Source organism: Pelophylax lessonae (genome assembly GCF_965119305.1).
Source record: "Pelophylax lessonae genome assembly, chromosome: 3".
In the NCBI taxonomy this organism is placed as follows: domain Eukaryota; kingdom Metazoa; phylum Chordata; class Amphibia; order Anura; family Ranidae; genus Pelophylax; species Pelophylax lessonae.
Genome location: NC_138770.1, coordinates 608,533,317 through 608,555,002, shown reverse-complemented (window position 1 = coordinate 608,555,002; position 21,686 = coordinate 608,533,317). Strand labels below are relative to the sequence as shown.

The 21,686-nt window shown below is 48.1% G+C and overlaps 1 protein-coding gene across 1 annotated transcript in view; it reads right to left on the bottom strand.

The window, feature by feature from the left end:
• The window catches only part of LOC309551061 (calpain-8-like), a 113,433-nt gene that overhangs the window by 55,784 nt on the left and 35,963 nt on the right, over positions 1-21,686 (bottom strand). Inside the window, exons 3-4 of the mRNA XM_082251503.1 lie at positions 6,928-7,046; positions 249-382 (exon numbers count right to left, since the gene is read on the bottom strand). Coding sequence (XP_082107629.1) covers positions 249-382; positions 6,928-7,046 — 253 coding nt within the window. The remainder of the gene's footprint in view (positions 1-248; positions 383-6,927; positions 7,047-21,686) is intronic.

Below are 21,686 nucleotides of genomic sequence, written 5' to 3'. Positions count from 1 at the left end.
AATTAAGGGAGCCTCTCGTAGGAGACAAACACTGTTGACCTCACCTTCTGAAAATGCTAGCTGCCTGGCTGTCGTGTGAATTTCCCAATCTTCATAATTGTTCTATTTAACATAAAAGAATTTAAGCCAATGGACAGCCAGTCAGCTTGTCTTTTCAGATAGCGGTCAGCAATGGCACATTGACTTTTAGGAGAGAAAGTATAACTTTTTACATAAGGCATGAAACTGTGTTGGCTGACGGAACTTACTTGGCGTAGGCCTTTTCCAGCAGTGATCCCCAGAATTCATTCCCCTCTGCAGAGTGTACAAATACCAAGCGTCCATCCTTTGTTGGGAGGCGATCATCGACCACCACTTCCACCCACTCACCATATTGCCAGAACTGAAAAAAGAAAGGAAAAAATATTAGACTTAGGGTTGATTCACTAAAACAAATGGAACAAGAGCAGGAATTCATTGTTATGATGTTCTACAAGGCACTACTGAAATAAGGGTCAGGTGCAGTTTCTGGTGTACTGAGGTGTGTTGGCAACCCATTCAAAATAAACGTGTTGCCTTGATGTGACACAACATGAGTTAACATGCGTGGGATAACACACCGCTAAAGTGTGAACCTGACCTAATTGTTTAAAATAAGGATGCTAACTGTGAGAAAATACATTTCTATCACCATTGCTGAGTACCAATAAGGGTTTAATAAAGTGCACCTGTGCCCAGACTATGAACAATAAAATATTGACACTGACTCTACGTTAGTAAAAGAGCTTTTTAAAAAGCCACCACTGTCCTCTGTAGATGCTTGTATTTTGAAGCAATTCATCCTCAAAGATCAAAGCAAGGACAAATAAACTAGCTTTCAGTTTTCTTCTAGTGGCTTAGAAATACCTGCTGTGTTTATATTAGATGGCTGCAAGGCTGCAAAGATCTGCTCTCATAGAAATAGCTGTGATTTCAGTGCCTCTGGTATGAATTTTGAAGATTAATTTTCCTACAATGCCTATAGCTACAAAGGAAGATAAGGGCCTGTTTTTATGCCCAATTGATCCCGCTGCTAAAATCAACTAATACATTTGAGGTACATCAAAACAAAAGTTGTTTGATGTCTTACAGTTTGTTTTGCATTTAAAGCAGCCACAGCCTGAGCAGAAAAGCCTTTTCTAATAATCACATGCTGCAGAGAAGGACCCTCACTCGGTGTGGAAGGAGTGATCTTAAGGACCCTCACTCTCTGTGTGAAAGGAGCAGTCTTATTGACTTATAGACATCTGACATGCCCCCTGCTGATTAGAGAGCTCTAGCTCTGACTTAGTAAGGTTCATATCAGACCTTTGCAGAGAGACCACTGCTTCAGAACAGAGAGCAAGGGTCCTTGTCTGCAGTATACTGTCAGAGGACAGGCTTTTCTACTCAGGCTAATTAAAAAAAAACTGTAAGGTCTTGTTCATACCAGTGCGCAGAGATGTCTGTTTTTCTGCATGCGTTCTGCAAGGGCACAACAAAATCAGTTTCTCTCCATGTGCCCTGTTCACACCACCACATTAGTATCACATACATATTTGTATAAAACTCATTGAAGCGTGCATGAAAACTAATGTAAGCTGATGTCTTTGCAAATGAAATCTGCACGACAGTTTCCATCAGTTTTTCTGCATGTATGGTGTTAACAAGCCCTAAGAATTTGCTCACCCTAAATTTGATGCACCTGGAATGTCTTTACCGGATTTACCCACTTGCCAACTGCCCCACGAATATATACTAAGGGGCGACGGGTCCTACAGGCGAAATCTCATACCTGTACGTGATTGCCTCTTCCGGGTTTGTGGCGAGCACGTGCACCACTGGCGACCAGCTCCCGCTGTGATTGGATATAGCGGGAGCAGGTAAACAAGGCAGATCGCCGTTCTCTGACAAGGCAAGGTGGAGATCCTGTCTTTCTGCTAAGCAGGAACACAGATCTCTGTCTTCCCACAGTACAAGCACCCCACACAGTTAGAAAGCACTCCCTAGGGACACATTTTAACCCTTTGATCGCCCCTGATGTTAACCCCTTCCCAGTCAGTGTCATTAGTACAGTGACAGTGCATATTTTTTAGCACTGATCGCTGTATTGGTGTCACTGGTCCCCAAAAAGTGTCACTTAGTGTCCAATTTGCAATCCTGCTATAAGTTGCTGATCGCTGCCTTTACTAGTAAAAAAATTCCATAAAAATATCCCATAGTTTGAAGACGCTATAACTTTTGCGCAAACCAATCAATATACGCTTATTGGGATTTTTATACCAAAAATATGTAGCATAATACATATTGGCCTAAACTGATGAAGAAATAAAAAATTTTTTATTGGATATGTTTTTTAGCAGAAAGTAAAAGATATTGTTTTTATTTTTCAAATTTGTCGGACTGTTTTTTGTTTATATAGCGCAAAATAATAAGAAAAACCGCAAAGGTAATCACATACCACGAAAAGAAAGCTCTATTTGTGGGAAAAAAAGGACTTTGATTTTATTTGGGTACAGTGTCGCACGACCGTGCAATTGTCAGTTAAAGCAACACAGTGCCATATCGCAAAAAATGGCCTGGTCATGAAGGTGGGTAAACCTCCCAGAGCTGAAGTGGTTAAACTGACAGTTCAGTTGGGCTTTAAAGTACCTTTACTTCATGTTCTGAATATGTAAATACTTTAGTGTACATAGTCTGTGCAACAGTTCATTTTAAATGGATCTGAAATAGATGTCTTCATCCATGCCAGGCAGTAACTGGTGCAAAGCGGGAAGTAATTGCTCTAGGGAATTATTCTCATTATTATAATTGAGAAAGAAATTTTATATTTGGTTACAGTGGTAGCTGTGTCACTGAATGCTCTTTTTTGTCCATCTCAGCATGGTGAAAATATATGCCACACTTTTTACTCTTAGAGTAAATCCATCATGTGAATAAAACATGATAAAAACTGAAAAAAAGCACAAGTTTCTTTTGCTGTTTTAATTGTATGCAGTTGATGCAGAATAGCTTGCAGAGAAAAAATGGCAGTGCCAAAGGGCTAAAATGTGACAGAATGCCCCTATAAGGCCTTGGTCACATGAGCGTATTGAAGCGTACATCCGTGTGAGGACCATGTTCAGGGCCGTCTTTAAAATTGATTGGGCAAACATTTTTTGGGCCCCCCTTACAATTTTGCCCCTCCCCATCATTACACAGGACTCCCTCCCCCATACTACCCCCATCATTACACAGAACTCTCATTCCACATACTATCCCCATCAATACACAGGACTCCCATTCCCCATACTATCCACATCAATACACAGGACTCCCATTCCCCATAATACCTCCATCATTACACGGGACTCCCATTCCCCACACTATCCACATCAATACATGGGACCCCATTCCCCACACTACCCCCATAATTACATAAGACCCCCCTCCCCCCATACCACCCCCACCATTATGAACCGTCAGCCCGCTGCTGTTTCTGCAGAACGGAGGGCTATTGTTGAGGGTGGAGAAGCAGGGAGGGGAGTTATTGTTGGGGGTAGAAAGGCAGGGAGGGGGTTATTATTGAGTGTGGAGAGGCAATTGTTGAGGGTGGAGAAGCAGGGAGGAGGGTTATTGTTGAGGGTGGAGAGGCAGGAGGGGGGTATTGCTGATGGTGGAAAAGCAGGGGGGGGGGGGTTTCAGGTGAGGGTGGATAGGTGGGAGGAGACTTATTGTTGTGGGTGAAGAAGCATTGGAGTGGGGTTATTGTTGAGGGTGGAGAAGCAGGCAGGAGGGCTATTGCTGAAGGTGGAGAAGCACGGAGGGGTGTTATTTTTGAGGGTGGAGAAGCGGGGAGGGGGTTATTGTTGAGGGTGGAGAAGTGTGGAGGGGGGGTTATTGTTAAGGGTAGAGAAGTGGGAAGGGGAGTTATTGCTGAGGATGGAGAGGCAGGGAGGGGGTTATTGTTGAGGGTGGGAAGCAGGGAGTGGGGTTATTGCTGAGGGTGGATAGGCAGGGAGGGGGGTTATTGTTGAGGGTGGAGAAGCGAGGAGGGGGGTTATTGCTGAGGGTGGAGAAGCGGGGAGGGGGGTTATTGCTGAGGGTGGAGAAGTGGGGAGGGGGGTTATTGCTGAGGGTGAAGAAGCGGGGAGAGGGTTATTGTTGAGGACGGAGAAGCGAGGAGGTGGGCTTTTGCTGAAGGTGGAAAAGCGGGGAGGAGGGTTATTGCTGAGGGTGGAGAGGCAGGGAGGGGGTTTTTGTTGAGGGTGGGCAAACCAGTGGGGGGTTATTGTTGGGGGTGGAGAAGCAGGGAGGGGGGGTTACTGTTGAGGGTGGAGAAGCAGGGAGGGGGGTTATTGCTGAGGGTGGAGAGGCAGAGGGGGTTATTGTTGGGGCGGAGAGGGGGTGGTTGTTGAGGCTGGAGAGGCAGGGAGTGGGTAATTGTAGCGGGTGGAGAAGAGAAGCGGGGGGGGGGGTTTGTTGAGGGCGGAGAAGCAGGGATAAGGTTACTGTTGGGCGTGGAGAAGCGGGGAGGGGGGTTATGGTTGAGGGTGGAGAAGCAGGAAGGGGAGTGTTATTGCTGAGGGTGGAGAGGCAGGGAGGAGGTTATTGTTAAGGGTGGAGAAGCGGGGGGGTTTACTTTTGAGGGTGAGGGGGCAGGGAGGAGGGTTATTGTTGAGGGTGGAGAAGCGGGAAAGGGGGGTTATTGTTGAGGCTGGAAAAGTGGGGTTGAGGTTATTGTTGAGGGTGGAGAAGATGGGGAGGGGGGTTATTGTTGAGGGAAGATAAGCGGTGAGGGGTGTTATTGTTGGCGGTGGAGAGGCAGGAAGGGGAGTTATTGCTGAGGGTGGAGAGGCAGGGAGAGGGTTATTGTTAAGGGTGGAGAAGCGAAGGGGGGGGGGTTACTTTTGAGGGTGAGGGGGCAGGGAGGGGGGTTATTGTTGAGGGTGGAGAAGCGGGGAGGGGGGGTATTGTTGAGGGTTGAGAAGTGGGTTATTGCTGAGGGTGGAGAGGCAGGGAGGGGGGTTATTGTTGAGGGTGGAGAAGCGGGGAGGGCCTTATTGTTGAGGGTGGAGAAGCAGGGAGGGGAGTTATTTCTGAGGGTGGAGGAGCGGGGAGGGGGTTATTGTTGAGGGTTGAGAAGTGGGGTGGAGGGTTATTGCTGAGGGTGGAGAGGCAGGAAGTGGGGTTATTGTTGAGGGTGGAGAAGTGGGGAGGGGGGTTATTGCTGAGGGTGGAGAAGCAGGGAGTGGGGTTATTGTTGACAGTGGAGAAGCGGAGAGGGGGTTATTGTTGGGGGTGGAGAAGCGGGGAGGGGGTTATTGCTAAGGGTGGAGAGGAAGAGAGGGGGTTATTGTTGAGAGTGGAGGAGCGGGGAGGGGGGTATTGCTGAGGGTGGAGAGGCAGGGAGGGGGTTATTGTTGAGGGTGGAGAAGTGGGGAGGGGGTTATTGTTTATGGTTGAGAAGTGGGGAGGGGGGTTATTGCTGAGGGTGGAGAGGCAGGGAGGGGGGTTATTGTTGAGGGTGGAGAAGCGGAGAGAGGGTTATTGTTGGGGGTGGAGAAGTGGGGAGGGGGGTTATTGCTGATGGTGGAGAAGCAGGGAGGATAGTTTTTGCTGAGGGTGGAAAGGCAGGGAGGGGGTTATTGTGGAGGGTGGGCAAGCCGGGAGGGGGGTTATTGTTGAGGGTGGAGAAGTGGGGAGGGGGGTTATTGTTGAGGGTTGAAAAGTGGGGATGGGGTTATTGTTGAGGGTGAAAAAGGGGGGGAAGGGGGGTTTATTGTTGAGGGTGGAGAAGCGGGGAGGGGGCTATTGTTAGGGAGGGAGATGCAGGGAGGAGGGTTATTGTTGGGGCTGGAGAGGCAGAGAGGGGGGAAGGATATTGTTGAGATTGGCAAAGCAGGAAGGGGGTTATTGTTGAGGGTAGAGAAGCAGGGAGGGGGGTTTATTGCTGAGGACAGAGAGGCAGAGGGGGGGAGTTATTGTTGGGGGTAGCGAGGGGGTTATTTTTGAGAGTGGAGAGGCAGGGAGGGGGTTATTGATGGGGTGGAGAAGCAGGAAGGGGGGTTATTGTTGAGAGTGGAAAAGTGGGGATGGGGTTATTGTTCAGGGTGAAGAAGCAGGGAAGGGGGATTATTGTTGGGGGGTGGAGAGGCTGAGAGGGGTTTTTGTTGAGGGTGGAGAAGCGGAGAGGGGGGTTATTGTTGGGGGTGGAGAGGCAGGGATGGGGTTATTGTTGGGGGTGGAGAGGCAGGGATGGGGTTATTTTTGGGGGTGGAGAGGCAGGGAGGGTGCTGTTGTTAGGGGGGAGAGACAGGTAGAGGTTTATTTTTAGGGGGAGGAGGGAGGGGGACTATTGTTAGGGGTGGAGAGGCAGAGAGGGGGGTTATTGTTGGGGGTGGAGAGGCAGAGAGGGGTTATTGTTGGGGTTGGAGAGGCAGAGAGTGGGGTTATTGTTGAGGGTTGAAAAGCAGAGAGAGGGGTTTTTGTTGAGGGTGGAGAAGCAGGGAGGGGGGTTATTGTTGAGGATGGAGAAGCGGGGAGGGGGGTTATTGTTGAAGATGGAGAAGCGGGGAGGGGGGGTTATTGTTGAGTATTGCTGAGAGTGGAGAGGCAGGGAGGGTGTTATGGTTGAGGGTGGAGAAGTAAAATTTGTCTATAGATGCAGAATAACATGCTTGATGAACATTTTTTTATATTACTGGGTTTGGTAACACCTTAATATCACTTTAAATCAGTGTTCATAATTTGCTTCGGTCCATCAGAAATCATTGGAGTCAGAAGGTCATCTAGACAACTAAGGAGCTGCCATTATCAGAAGGACGTCAAGCAACTGCAGCTTATATATATCTTTTATGGCTGGCTTCCTTAGCTTTGGTATTTGTGTAATGTTACTAGTGAAGCAGTTGTACCATACCCTGTATGAGTGTTAAAATATCAAATGCTCACCTGGTAGCGGAAGATTCCGGCATAGTTCTTCTGAAAGCTTTGATTCTCTGGAACAACTCGGGCTAAAATATCCTGATCCAAGGTGAGGGAGGCGATGGCAGCCAGGAGCCAGCAGTCACCTGTGTCAGAGAAAGTAACTTTCAAATACCTGGACTGAGATTTTTAAAGACAGCAATTTTAGTAAACTTCTAAGTATTGTGATTTTTAGAAAAAGAGATCACTCTAGTCCCCCTTATAATGCCAGAAAGACAGCACTCTAGTTATTCAGGCATCATCCAGGGTCACCATCTACTTTCTGGGCTGAGACGCTTGTGCAGAGATGACACAATCATGCAAATCCTCAGAAAGCATGTAATTGAGCTGCAAGTTTGAAAATTACTTATGTAGCAGGTTTTCCAGGCCTGTGGCCTGATGTGGGTCTGCCATCGGTACCGGTTACCCCTCCAGCCCATGTGAGCTGCGACCCTGGGTGTGAGCACTGAGACATTGACAACTCCTGCATCTTTGTTTTGTGGTTTTATTGTATTTAAGGGGATGGGAGAAGGGAATGAGTGGGATACTCCTTAGGCTCAACTAAATACAATTGTGGGACTTTTCTGGCAAAAATGCCTGTTAGCTCTGTCTTGACGCCAGCCAACGCTTCCTGACGCTTGAACACTGTGTAATTACTGAAACTGTGCTGCATCCTCGACTTTAGTCCAGAAGATCCAGGACTGTAGAACTGCTTGACTTGCAACACTGCAATAGCTCAGAGTCACTGAATGGCTCCCTCCAGCAATTCACTGGCTGAGAAAACTCCTTGTAAGTTCCTGTACTGCTGCAACTCTCAACTGGCGCAATTCACACTGTGCACTATCACTTCAGGGCCCAAACTACAGGCGCCCACTTTAAACTCTTCAGGGTCCACTGACCAGTGGTGTATTTAGGTTTTGTGCTGCCCTAGGCCTGACTAAACTTGGGCACCCCCTAATTTAAATATGACACACCCCTTCCTGTAAAGGACACACCCCTTCCTGTTTATGGCCTGCCCTGTCATCTGTAAACAACAGAGCACAACCACAGTCTATCAGTGCCCATAAGTTTAACCTCATCAGCGCCCATCAGTGCAGCCTCATTACTGCCCATCAGTGCAGCATATCAGTGCAGCCTCATCACCGGCCATCAGTACAGCCGCATCACTGGCCACCAATGCAATATATCAGTGCCCATTAGTGCGGCCTTATCAGTGCAGCTTCTCGGTGCCATCTCATCAGAGGCCATCAGCGCAGCCTCATCAGTGGCCATCAGTGTGCCCATTAGTGAAACATATCATTGCAAATCAGGGCAGCAAATCAGTGCAGTCCCAGCAGGGAAGCTCATCAGTGCCCATCAGTGCAGCCTCATCAGTGTCTATTAATGCAGCATATCAGTGCTGCCTTATCATTGCTGCCTCATTAGTGCCCCTTAGTGCAGTTTATTATCAGTATGCACCACTGCTGCCTCATCAGTGGCAATCAGAACAGCATATTAGTGCCCATCAGTGCAGCCTATTAGTGCACATCACTGCAGCATATCAGTGCAGCCTTATCAGTGCCCATTTGTACAGCCTCATGTCTCTGAATTAGTAAGATTGCGCCTTTAAGAAATTTGGACTTGATTGTAATCATAGGATTATTTCACTTATTTGTATGATGAGTAGGAAGTCCAGAGTCATTATATAAAAGGGTAAAATAATCAGTGGCAGCAAAAGTCCAAATATCCTAAAAGAAAGGAGTAATCTTACTAATCCAGTGAAATATTGCGATAGCACATATGAGATGAGCAGGTCTAAAATATTATTGTCATCATATACAATTAAAAGTCTCTTAATAGTATATGATGCAATTCAGTATGCTCGTTCAAGGACAAGGATGATTAAAGAAATTAAATTATATTATTGGCATGATGCCTGCCATACCTGGGGATGGAGCATTAGGCTGCAGTGCCATACTTATTATCATACCGGCAGGCATGACTTGCCTCCTGGACCCTGCCCTCTGGCCCAATTTGCCCCATAAGACTGGCACTATACTAAAGGTGTAGAGCAAGCCAGCGGGGATCCTTTTTGTGCGGGAGCCAGGAGGAGGCTGTTTTTTTTTGTGTGCGGGTTGCAGCTTTTTTGCTGCCCCCTGCAAAGTGCCGCCCTAGGCCTAGGCCTTGTCAGCCTAGGCCAAGATACAGCACTGCCACTGACTATGTACCCCCTCTGTCGCTTCAGGGTCCTCAACCTAGGTACCCCCTTTCACCACTAGCTGGCACTGGATCCCCAAACCTCTTCCGGAGTCGTCCCCTCTAACTTCAGGCAGACCCCCAGGGGCAATCCTCAGTACTCACGACCTGTGTAGGCTTTCCTGGGACTGGACCCCTCTCTCTCAAAGCAGGTTCTCGGCACACCGGATCCCCTCAGCTTAGCTCAGTACTCTCTGGATCTTCAGGCAGCACCCCGAGATCCTCTCCCCCAGACAGGAGGGGAAACAGCCGTTCTCTCCCTCCTGGGACTCTGCTCCCGCCAAAGACATCGTGTCATGTGCCACCACCAAACTTATACCCACTCCCAGAATCCTTTGCAGCACAATCTGCCTACTGGGGTAGTTACAAGCCTGGATGTGTCCCCTGATTGGGTTTCCTCCACTGCCCTATGAGAAGCCTCTCATAGGAGCCAGTGGGGAGACTCCCCCTTCAGCAGGCAAACCTGGAAACCATGACACCCTGACTAATAAATCACAGCCTTGCTGTTAGGCAGACACGCCCCACTATACCTTTACCTAGCACCTACTTGTAGGGTGCTACACTTACTAAGCTATTGCTAGACTTTCTGGGCCTCTCAAGTTTGTTGCACAATTGCAGTAAGTCCACATTGCATGACTCCAGATCAACTTTTTTTGCAAACATTCTGCAAGTCTGCTGTAAGTTCTGGTTCAGTTATGTTGTGCAATAGTCATCCCACCACAGGGGGCACTGTGGCTGAGTTTTCATGCTGTAGACTTGCAGAGCTCTTGCTGTAGACTCATCACTGCAATTTTGCTCTTGCTAGAGATTTGCCACGCAAATTTGCTACAAATTGGAAAAGTCTACCTAGAACTTGTGCTTTAAGTGCTCCCCAAGTATACAACTTGCCAGTGAAAATGTGCAGCAAGATACCAGACTTAAAATTCAACACTGCCACACATTTGTGGCACGTTATGCCCCGTACACACGTGCAGATTATCTGAAGACTTTTGTCTTCAGATTTACCTTTTCTATGTAGTGCAAGGGCCTGCCGGATTGCATACAAATTGAAAGTGTTTAGGTTTGACCTCATATTATATGGTTTTGGTAAGTCTACAGACAAAAGTCTTCAGATAATCTGCACATGTGTACGGGGCATTATCCTTGCTTTCTGGGTCCTGGTACCTGTGAAGTTCATGGCTGTGTTCGCTATTGTCTAACACAGATTAGACAGCTGCAGCCTCTCACCTTGTGACTGGTTTCACCCTGATCACTGGGGGAGAGGAGACTGGGGAAATGCTTCCTCTTGCCTGCAACAGACTGATAGGCATAATCTCAGCCTAGACAATGGACTGGAGTTCAAGAATTGCTTTTTAGTGTTGAAAATGTGGAGCTTTAGTAGAAAAAAAAAAAACATAGGATGGTCAATTTTTTTTTGTTTAGCCAGTAGGCAGAACAAAAAAAAAACTAACAGATTCTTCCATCCACACAAAAGAGTTACATGGAGGATCCCCCCCACTGGGACATCGTATTCTAACAGCGGGACCTGCTGCTGTCATCAGAATACACTGATCAAGGGCTGCAGCCGCTGATCAACAAAAGTTTTCCAGCATGTCCCTTTAGCAGGAAGGACCACAACTGATCCAGGCTGAACCAGTCGAACTAAGATCAAATTAGGGCCCCTTTCACACTTGTACAACCTGAAAATCGAACGACTTTGACGCGACTTGAAGCAATGCCTGTGTAATCTTGAGGTCTACGGACCTCAAGTTGCATTAAAGTTGGACCAAAGTAGTGCAAGGATTACTTTAAAGTTGTACAGATATTAATGGTACTCATTGGAAATCATGGGGTACGACTTGTCATGCGATTCTGCAGTGCCAAGTCGCAGGACAAGTCGCACAAGTGTGAAAGGGACCTTAGCCAGCTTAATTTTACTAGAGTACTATAGTTCCCGGAAAACCCCTAATTCTAAAAATCAACCCTTAGGTCTCATGCGCACTGAGTTAAAGTGGTTGTAAATCCACCTTTATAACTTGTACCTATAGGTAAGCATATAATAAGGCTTATTTATAGGTGCTGTAAATATCTCCTAAACTTGCACTGTTTAGGAGATATTTACATCGCATGCAGCGGATGACGTCATCGGCACATGCGCTCTGACGGCCCGTGCTGTTTCTTCAGAGCCCTGTGCCAGGACAGGCAGCTCCCGCACATGTATTACTGGCCAGAGCTGTGGACCAGGAAATAAGACAGGCAAAGGTGGATGGGACAAAGCGGGCTTCGTTTGCAGGTAATGCCTCGTACACACGTACCGATCGTCGGCCGAACGATCGGCCGTCTTTTGTCCAGGGCTGTCGTGTCTGTTGAAAAGTGCAAAAGACTGCACACGAATTTTGTCGGCCAACAACAGCTGACTGCAGAAGTGATGTCATGAGATGGTTAACTTTTCCTGTGTTTTTTCTTTTCTGAGCATGCCCAGTCTTGCAAATCTGCTGTCTGTCGGCCGAATTCTGTACTGACTGGCGAACAATCGGCCGTTCTGGTGTGGGCATACAAAAATTTTAATGCTTGCACGACAGATTCTGTTCAGCCGAAAGTGCGCTGTCGGCTGTCGGAAGCATCATACTAACAAGCCTACAATCGGCCGATCGGTCGTCGGCCGAATCTTTTCGGCCAACAATCTGCACGTGTGTACGGGGCATCAGTGTCAAATGCACAAACAACCTTGGTGCATGAGGCCTTGAACTGGCCTTACAGTGTAAGCCCTAATTCACACTGATGCGTCTTTGACATTGTGCTACTTTACGTGAAGTTGCACGATTTCAAATTACCAGGTCAGTGTGATTTCAGGTGCTATTTGACAGATATCTGTGCAGGTTTATGCACAGATGTCTATTGAAGTCACACCTGAAATTGGCAAAAGTAGTGCAGGAACTACTTTTGCAAATAGGTGCGGCGCCGCAAAGTCGGCATGGCACTGATTGTAACGGTGCCATCGCCCGGCAATAGGCTGCGACTTGTCATGCCATTTGACTAGTCAGATGGCATGACAAATCACTCCAATGTGAACGAGGGCTCAGATTTCTTTCATTCAGCCTAAATTCACTAGATTCCTCCATCCAGCAATTTTTTGCAATACGGCACTCAGTTATTTAACGGACAATTGCGTGGCCCTGTGACGCTGTATCCAAATAAAATTGATGTTCTTTTTTCCCCACAAATAGAGCTTTCTTTTGGTGGTATTTTATCACCTATGTGTTTTAATTTTTTGCGTCATGAACAAAAAAAGACCACCAATTTTTTTAAAAAAAAAACATATTTTTACGTTCTGCTAAAACATATTCAATAAACAAATGTAAAAAATCAATTTTCTTCATTCACTTTGGCCGATATGTATTCTGCTACATGTTTTTGGTAAAAAAAAAAAAATCCCAATAAGCATACGTATATTGATTGGTTTGCGCAAACGTTATAGCATCTACAAACTTCGGGATATTTTTATGATTTTTTTTTTTTTTACTAGTAATGTCGGTGATCAGCGGCTTATAGTGGGACTGCGACATTGCTATAGACAAATTGGACACTAAGGCTGGCCATACACTATACAATTTTCTTATTCAATTTCCTTTAGATTTACCTTAAACTATGTAGTGCAAGGGCCTGCCTGACTGCATACAAATTGAAAGTGTTTAGGTTTGACCCTATATTACATGGTTTTGGTAAATCTAAAGGAAAGTTGAACAAGAAAATTGTATAGTGTATGGCCAGCCTAAGTGACACAATTTCGGGACCAGCCACACCAATACAGGGATCAATGCTAAAAAATATGCACTGTCACTGTACTAATGACACTGGCACAGAAGGGGTTAACATCAGGGCCGATCAAAGGACTAAATGTGTTCCTAGGAAGTGATTTTTAACTGTGTGGAGGTTGCTTATACTGTGGGAAAACAGAGATCTGTGCTCCTGTTTAGCAGAAACATAGAATCCCTGTCTTCCCTTGTCAAAGAACAGCGATCTGCCTTGCTTAGGCAGGCTGCCGTTTTGCCTCTCTAGGGAACAATTGGCAGGTCCCTCCGGACATAAGATCGACTGACTGTCTCTCGCTATGATTGGACACATTTAGCATGAAGCTGGTCGCTGGCGGTGCGTGTGCGCACCACAAACCAGGAAGAGGCGATCACGTACAGGTACATGATTTTGTCTTTAGGAGACGCCGCCCCGCAGTATATATATGTGGGGCAGTCGGCAAGTGCTTAAAGTGGTTGTAAACCTCAGACATGAAATATGAACAAAGCATATCCCTCTATAGTGTGTACTTGTCTCAATTAAGAGCACTAAGTGTCATTTCTGTCTGTTGCTTCATTTCTCTGCGATTGGCATGAATCACTTCTGACAAGTTTTGCTGACATCAAGAAAAAAAGGTGACAGGGGAGGGACCTCCAGCTGATTGACAGCAGGCCCAGATTGACCAATCGGGAGCACCGGGACTTCTCCCGGTGGGCCGGTCGATCCGGGGGCCGTTCCACTGGGTTGCCTGATTTAAAAATGGAGCCGCACGGCGCCAACATGTCACAGCGCATGCGCCGCTGCCGCTCGGAAAAGGCCGTACACGTTCGGGCTATTCCCGAGAATAGCCGAATGTATACGAGCTTTGCCGAGTGGCGGCGGCGGCGCATGCGCAATGACGTGTTAGCGCCAGGCAACTCCGGCCCTGATTGACAGCCTCAGCTCTGTTCCTGTGTGGAGGGGGGGGGTGTCTTTCCCATCCAATCAGCTTTTGGAGCTCTTCTCACTGAGCTCTGCAGACAGAGTGTAACTTCAGTTCTCCTCTCCCTATTTTTCTGGACTTTTAATGGATGAATGGACTTTGAATGGCTTTGTTTCATCTCTGTGTATCACCTGAGGCCAGTCACTTCACTGGGTAAGGGTTTAGCACCACTTTAAATGCGTAAACTGAAATTCTTTAATTGACAGGTGAAAACAAGTAACCACAATTGCTGGCTGACAGGTTTTACCAGTGCTATGTAGATTTGAATTGAAAGTGCGTGCATCCTGAGTACAGCCACATACAGATACGGTAACTGTGACAATGACTAGGAAACACGTGTCAGAATTAGGCAAATGAGTCAGCAGATATACTGTACACATAATGTCTGTAAAACCACCCAGCACAAAGCAAACAGGAGCAGACAGGTGACGGAGATTTTCCTTGCAAAATTGCTGTTCAATTTTCTCAAAGACAACACAATGCACCTTTACATGGGAAATATTCATCCTACTGTCTCTGTAAAAGAGCACTTAGTGCCGGTTCACATTATAGCGGCTTGCGAGATCGCATGTAATTCAGAGCGCACTGCTCCTTCATTACATGCGATCTCATGTGCGGATGCGAGTTCAGCCATACACTTTGTATGGCTGAATTCGCACTGTATCCGCAGCAAACACGTACAGGAGGCTTTTTTTGAGCCGCATCAGAATCAGATCGCACAGTGGTTCACACTTGTGCGATCCGATCCTGTGCAAACTGTCAGATCGCACTGCGATATGCGATCAAACTGGGGGGGTCGTAAACATTTAATTGACACCCCCTGCGTATCGCATATGGCAGTGTGAACTGCCAGATGTGCGGATGCGATGCGGGATCACGCTGCATATTCGCAGCATTCCCGCATCGCACAAATGTGAACCGAGCCTTACCACTTAATATCACTGGAAAAATGATCGGCCCAGTGTATTATCTTTTCAAAATAAACAATTTTAAACCTTTAAGGCCCCTTCACACGGGCTTTCTGATCAGGTCTGCCTGTCAGTTTTTTCAGGCGGACCTGATCAGATGCTCCATGCAGTCCTATGGAGCAGCTGATGTCAGCGGTGACATGTCCACCGCTGCTATCTGATCCTGTCCATGAAATCCAGACAGATAAAAACCCTATTTTCCATCCGTCTGGAGGATCGGATTGGATAGGATCGGACAGGCGGTCCATTTTCATCTGATCTCCCATAGAGGAGAGAAGGTATCTGACAGGTCTGTCTCTGCAAAGTTAGCAGGGACAGAGCTGTCAACCGCTTGCTCAGCAGGGACCGGTGGATCGATCCCCGCTGAGCAAAATGGACACCCCTGGGCGGAAAGCCCGTATAAACGGACCCTAAAGCTGCAATAAAATGCCCCCATCTGCCTGATCACTATCTTCTCCGGCACTGTAAACTGAGCTCTTCTCCAGCACTGTAAACTGAGCTCTTCTCCGGCACTGTAAACTGAGCTCTTCTCCAGCACTGTAAACTGAGCTCTTCTCCGGCACTGTAAACTGAGCTCTTCTCCGGCACTGTAAACTGAGCTCTTCTCCGGCACTGTAAACTGAGCTCTTCTCCGGCACTGTAAACTGAGCTCTTCTCCGGCACTGTAAACTGAGCTCTTCTCCAGCACTGTAAACTGAGCTCTTCTCCAGCACTGTAAACTGAGCTCTTCTCCGGCACTGTAAACTGAGCTCTTCTCCGGCACTGTAAACTGAGCTCTTCTCCGGCACTGTACACTGAGCTTTTCTCCGGCACTGTAAACTGAGCTTCCCATGCGCAGCTCAGTTTACAGCACCATGTCAGTCTCTTGGTGCCGGAATGATTGGCTCCTGCGCATGCACATGTGTACCGTTGTCCTTCGCCAGCCAACAAAGAGACCTGAAGACCAACACTCAGAAGATGCTGGCGAGGGAGCATTGGAAGTATGAATTTTGCTTCCATTTGGAACCTTTGCTTCCATTTTAAAACGTTACACAAGCTGAAAATGTCCTTTGCTCTGTTATCAATTACATTTTTTCCAGCTATCTCTGAGGACTACAGAACCACACACCTCTCTGTTATGGAGATGAGGGTAGGGGGTGTTTGTTTGACCTGTATGTAGGCAGGGCTATCTAGAGGCCACCATCTATACACTGTTTAACTCCATGTCTGTACACACTTGCAAAGTTGGGGGGTATAGAAAGCCCTCTCATTCCACCCCCTGATCCATTGATATAGAAACCTACTTTATGCCTCAATCACCTTCATGCAGGGCCCTGATTTATTTTCATGGTTTAAGTTAGGGCATCAAAGGTCCAGCTGAACACCTGAGGCCTATGACACGTTTGAATACTACAGAAAGTTTGAAAACTATATACATGTTTGAAAGTATAGAATAATCACCTGCACCAGGAGAGAGACAATCTGACCAATGTGTATGTTTATAGAAGGTGCTGTTAAAATAGTGCCCCCTGCTGGTACTGTCAAAAAATATTCAAATTTAGCAACAGCGCTCCTAAGCGCAAAACCTGAATAAATATGGTGAAAAATCAATACATATGATAGGCCCTAAACTGTATACTCCTCAAATGTACAAGTATGCAAGTCGTAAATATAAAATCCTGCCCCTGCCATGTGTTTTAACTACAATTTCATATGGCTGAGTGATGTAATTTACAAATAAATATTGTAAAACCACTAATGTGTCACAATTTTTATGAATGTACAAAATTCACTTAGAGAAAAGTAAAAGCTATGTATACCCACACCTGTGGAAATGTTCAAATAAATAATTCAAAACCCGGTCTTAATCACCATCTGATCACTATGTAAATCATACCAAAAAAACTATTTCATATCAATTAGGCTTAAAAATTCTTCAGTCTCTAGAGAATAGTCCATAAAACTCACAGTTATTAAAGTACAATGAAAGGGCCATCAGTAAAAAAAATATGTGCTCAGGTGTCCATCACCACGCTCAGATGAACTCTCACCAGAAGATGTATGACTTCCTAACTTTAGGATGGCCAATGAGCGCTTTATAAAGTATGACACTCTTCTCTGGATCAGTTGGAGCTCCTCCTTTTCCACCAAAAATGTTTTTTTGGGACCTCCTCACTCCTCCTCGAGTAAATCCGATCCTGTGCACACCTCCCTGGAATCACCTCACACTCTTCTCCACCACCTCAGTACTCAAAAAATATAGACCAACAGGGGCTCTCATTATCTAAAACCTTTTATTTTAAGATCAAGATCAAACCAAGCAAAAATGGCACTCACACATGTTTGTGCCTGTAGCGCTAACCCTCCCCCCCCCCCAGAAGTCGCTGGTATTTTGCACAGGTCTTCCCCACTTTTGTTCCACAGCCAGACACAAGGTTGACTTACACAGCCGGATGCACACACACTTCCGCTAGTTATCTTCAATAGTCAGTCTAGGGGTTTGATTTTTGTCATTTTATTTTTGGACAACTTGGATAGGGAAGGGAATTTAGTGGGATACTCCAAGAAATAGAACTATTAACAATAGTGGACATCTCTTGGTTTTGCTCTGGTGAAGTCCTTGCTGAAAGCAGATAGCGGACTTCTCTTTAGCAATAGCACAAAGTAGTTTCAGGAGCAAGTAGCGTCCTTCAGTGGTAGTAGTGGCAAGGCAAAGCTCCTCAGGCACCAGCCACGACAGACTGTTTGGCAGTCCAAAAGAAGTAGAAATGAGCAAAGCCCTATGCAGTAGCAACTAGTTGGACAATCTCTTCAGAACACTAGTCAGTGTTCCCTTTGTTCAGAACCTCAGCTGACTATATAGCACAACAGAAGGGGATAAAAGCACAAGTGTCATGGTCTTACCTTCTTGCTGTTCTCCTTCGTTTGACATGTGCTGGCGGCCATCTTGGTTTCTGGGTTTCTTGTAGCCTCCCACCCTGCGGCTCCTCCTTCCCACTGGGAGGAGCTGGATGCCTAGCTCATATATATAGGAGGTCTGTGGCTTCAGTTCCTTGCTTGGTCCTCCTGTGTTCACATGCTTCTAAGACTGCTGCTGCTTCTGGTCCCTGATCCTGGCTTCGTCTGACTACCCTGCTGGTTCCTGATCCTGGCTTCGTCTGACTACCCTGCTGGTTCCTGATCCTGGCTTCGTCTGACTACCCTGCTGGTTCCTGATCCTGGCTTCGTCTGACTACCCTCCTGGTTCCTGACCTCTGTCTTCGCAAGGACTCTGCCTCGGTTTCGCCATCCGTTTGGACTTGTGCTTTACAGCTTGATTTTCAATAAAGCCTTCTTATTTTCACTTATCTGTTGTTGTACGTCTGGTTCATGGTTCCGTGACATTAGGACCAAGCCATGAATTCTGACGGTACAGGGCCATCCTCGCTATCCACGCTGGTTGCCAGACTTGATCAGCAGGATCACCTGTTGGGTCGGTTCGCCGTGGCGTTGCAAACCCTGCTTGAACGCACGGCTCATTTCGCTCCCGTTGCCGATGGGTCGGTTGTCGCTCCTGGGCCCGCTCCTACTGCCGCTCCGGTTGTTGCGCCAGAGTCTACCCCGACACCTGTTGTTGCGCCTGCGGTGTTTCGGGGTATGACCGGTTCTGTCCCCCTTCCACAGCGCTTTGGGGGAGAGCCAACTCAGTGCCGAGGTTTCCTTAACCAGGTGGGCATTTATTTCGAGTTGCTGCCACATGCCTTTCCTACTGAGAGATCAAGGTGGGCTTCTTAATTTCGCTGCTCTCGGACAAGGCCTTGGCCTGGGCCAGCCCTTTATGGGAGAACAACAATCCGGTGGTTGCCGAGTTTTCCGGTTTTGTTGCTTCTCTTCGGAGGGTATTCGATGTGCCGGCTCGTGCTGCCTCTGCTGCGAGGCTCCTTATGTCCATCAGACAGGGTTCACGATCCGTAGCTGAATACGCCATTGAGTTTCGTACCCTGGCAGCAGAGGTGGGCTGGAATAATGAGGCTCTGGTCGCTGCTTTCTCTCATGGTCTCTCGGATGCCTTGAAGGATGAGGTTGCAGCTAAGGACCTACCAGTGGAGCTCGAGTCTCTTATTTCTTTCTTGATTTTGATTGACACCAGACTCAGGGAGAGACCTTCCTTTAAGGAGAGTCTGCGGAGGCCTCCTAACAGATTGGCGCCTACCTTTGCTGTCCCACCCGTGCCTCCTTCTCCTCCCACGCCTCCTGGGGATGACTTGGCTGGGGGTGAACCCATGCAGCTGGGCTTTGCTCGCCTGTCCGAGGGGGAGAGGGTACTCCGAAGACGCGAGGGTCGATGCATGTACTGTGGTCTCGGTGGGCATTTTCGGTTGGCATGTCCGAACCGTCCGGGAAACGCTCGCACCTGAGATCCTGTCGGGGGCAGATCTTGGGTGGAGTCTCCTCGTCCCCGGTTTCCCGTGTTGACAAACCACTGATCACTGTTGTCCTCTCCTGGGTCGGGGGCTCTGTGACGACCCAGGCGTTGGTGGACTCTGGTGCTGGTGGTTTGTTCATTGATAGTGTGTTCGCTGCCGCCAATTCCATTCCTCTGCAGGCCCGAGGTTCTCCACTGGCTCTTGAGGCGATAGACGGCAGACCCCATCTGCCGCCACACGTGACTCATGAGACCCTTCCAGTGGGGATAGCCATTGGTGCCGTTCACAGAGAGTCGGTCTGCTTCCAGGTTATTTCGTCTCCACACTACTCGGTGGTCTTGGGGTACCCCTGGCTCCAGAAGCATAATCCGACTTTCGATTGGAGATCGGCCGAGATCCTCTCGTGGTCACCGCAGTGTGGGGCTAGTTGCATCCATGGGCCTGTCAAGTTGCTGTGTACTTCCTCGGACTCTCTGTTGCCTCCTGAATACGAGGAGTACCGGGATGTATTCGATAAGGTGCGCGCGGTTGCCCTACCTCCGCACCGCCCATACGATTGTGCCATGGAGTTACAACCTGGTGCCGTTCCTCCTCGTGGCAAGGTCTATCCACTGTCGGTAGCGGAGAATGAGGCCATGGAGGAGTACGTGAAGGAGGCGCTTTCACGCGGACACATTCGCAAATCCTCGTCCCCGGCAGGGGCTGGATTTTTCTTTGTGAAAAAGAAGGGCGGTGAGTTGAGGCCTTGCATCGATTACAGGGGTCTCAATCGCATCACGATCAAGAACGCTTACCCGATACCCTTGATTTCCGAGCTGTTCGATCGCCTTAAAGGGGCCACGGTCTTTACCAAACTCGACCTGAGGGCGGCATATAACCTTGTAAGGATCAAGGCGGGCGATGAGTGGAAGACCGCGTTTAACACCAGGACCGGTCATTATGAATCCTTGGTTATGCCCTTTGGGTTGTGCAATGCGCCCGCAGTCTTTCAGGAATTCATTAACGATGTTTTCCGTGACCTGTTGCAGCAGTGTGTGGTGGTCTATTTGGATGACATCTTGGTATATTCTGAATCCATGGAGACCCACATTCTGGATGTCAGACGAGTGTTGCAACGGTTACGAGAGAACAAGCTGTTCGGTAAGCTTGAGAAATGCGAATTTCACCGATCCCAGGTAACCTTCTTAGGTTACATAATTTCCGCTGAGGGGTTCTCCATGGATCCTGAGAAGGTTTCGGCTGTCTTACAGTGGCCCCAGCCCAGTGGTCTTCGCTCCCTGCAGCGCTTTTTGGGCTTCGCCAATTATTATCGGAAGTTCATCAGGGACTTTTCCATGCTAGCCAAGCCTCTCACGGATCTGACCAGGAAGGGCAGTAATTCCCAGGTCTGGCCGCTCTAGGCCACCCGAGCTTTTGAGGCTCTAAAGTCCGCCTTTGTGTCGGCTCCGATTCTGTCGCATCCCAACCCTGGGTTGCCCTTTGTCCTCGAGGTGGACGCGTCTGAGACGGGAGTAGGCGCCCTTCTGTCTCAGCGTAGAACACCAGAGGGTCCTCTGCTTCCTTGTGGGTTTTACTCCCGGAAACTGTCTTCCGCGGAGTGCAACTATCAGATTGGTGACAGGGAGTTATTGGCCATCGTGCAGGCCCTTAAAGAATGGAGGCACTTGCTCGAGGGTTCGGTGGTTCCGGTCCTCATCCTGACGGACCACAAGAATCTGACCTACCTTTCTGAGGCCAAGAGATTGACACCACGTCAGGCCAGATGGGCTCTGTTCTTGTCACGTTTTAATTACGTGGTCTCCTACCTACCCGGTTCCAAGAACATCAGGGCGGATGCCTTATCACGGCAGTACTCCGACCTGTCCAGGGAGGAGTCGATTCCGACTTCGGTCATACCTCCGAATCAGATCCTCGCCGCCATTCGCACCAGCCTGACCTCTCCCCTGGGTGAGCAGATTTTGGCGGCTCAATCTGGTGCTCCCTCTGGGAGACCCAACGGCAGATGTTTTGTGCCTGAGGAGTTGCGCACTCGGTTGTTGCGAACCTACCATAACTCCAAGACCGCGGGGCATCCTGGAAAGAATCAGCTGTCCTGGGCTGTTTCACGTCTGTTCTGGTGGCCTTCCCTACGTTCCGACATCGCCGCATATGTAGCGGCATGCTCCGTTTGTGCCCAGAGTAAGTCCCCTCGGCACCTTCCGTTGGGCCTTCTGCAACCCATAGCCACCGGGGAGCGCCCATGGTCACACCTGGGGATGGATTTCATTGTGGACCTCCCTGCATCCCGAGGCCATACGGTCATTCTCATGATTGTGGATCGATTTTCCAAAATGTGCCACTGTGTTCCTCTCAAGAAGTTACCCTCTGCACAGGAGTTGGCCACGTTTTTTGCCAGGGAGGTCTTCC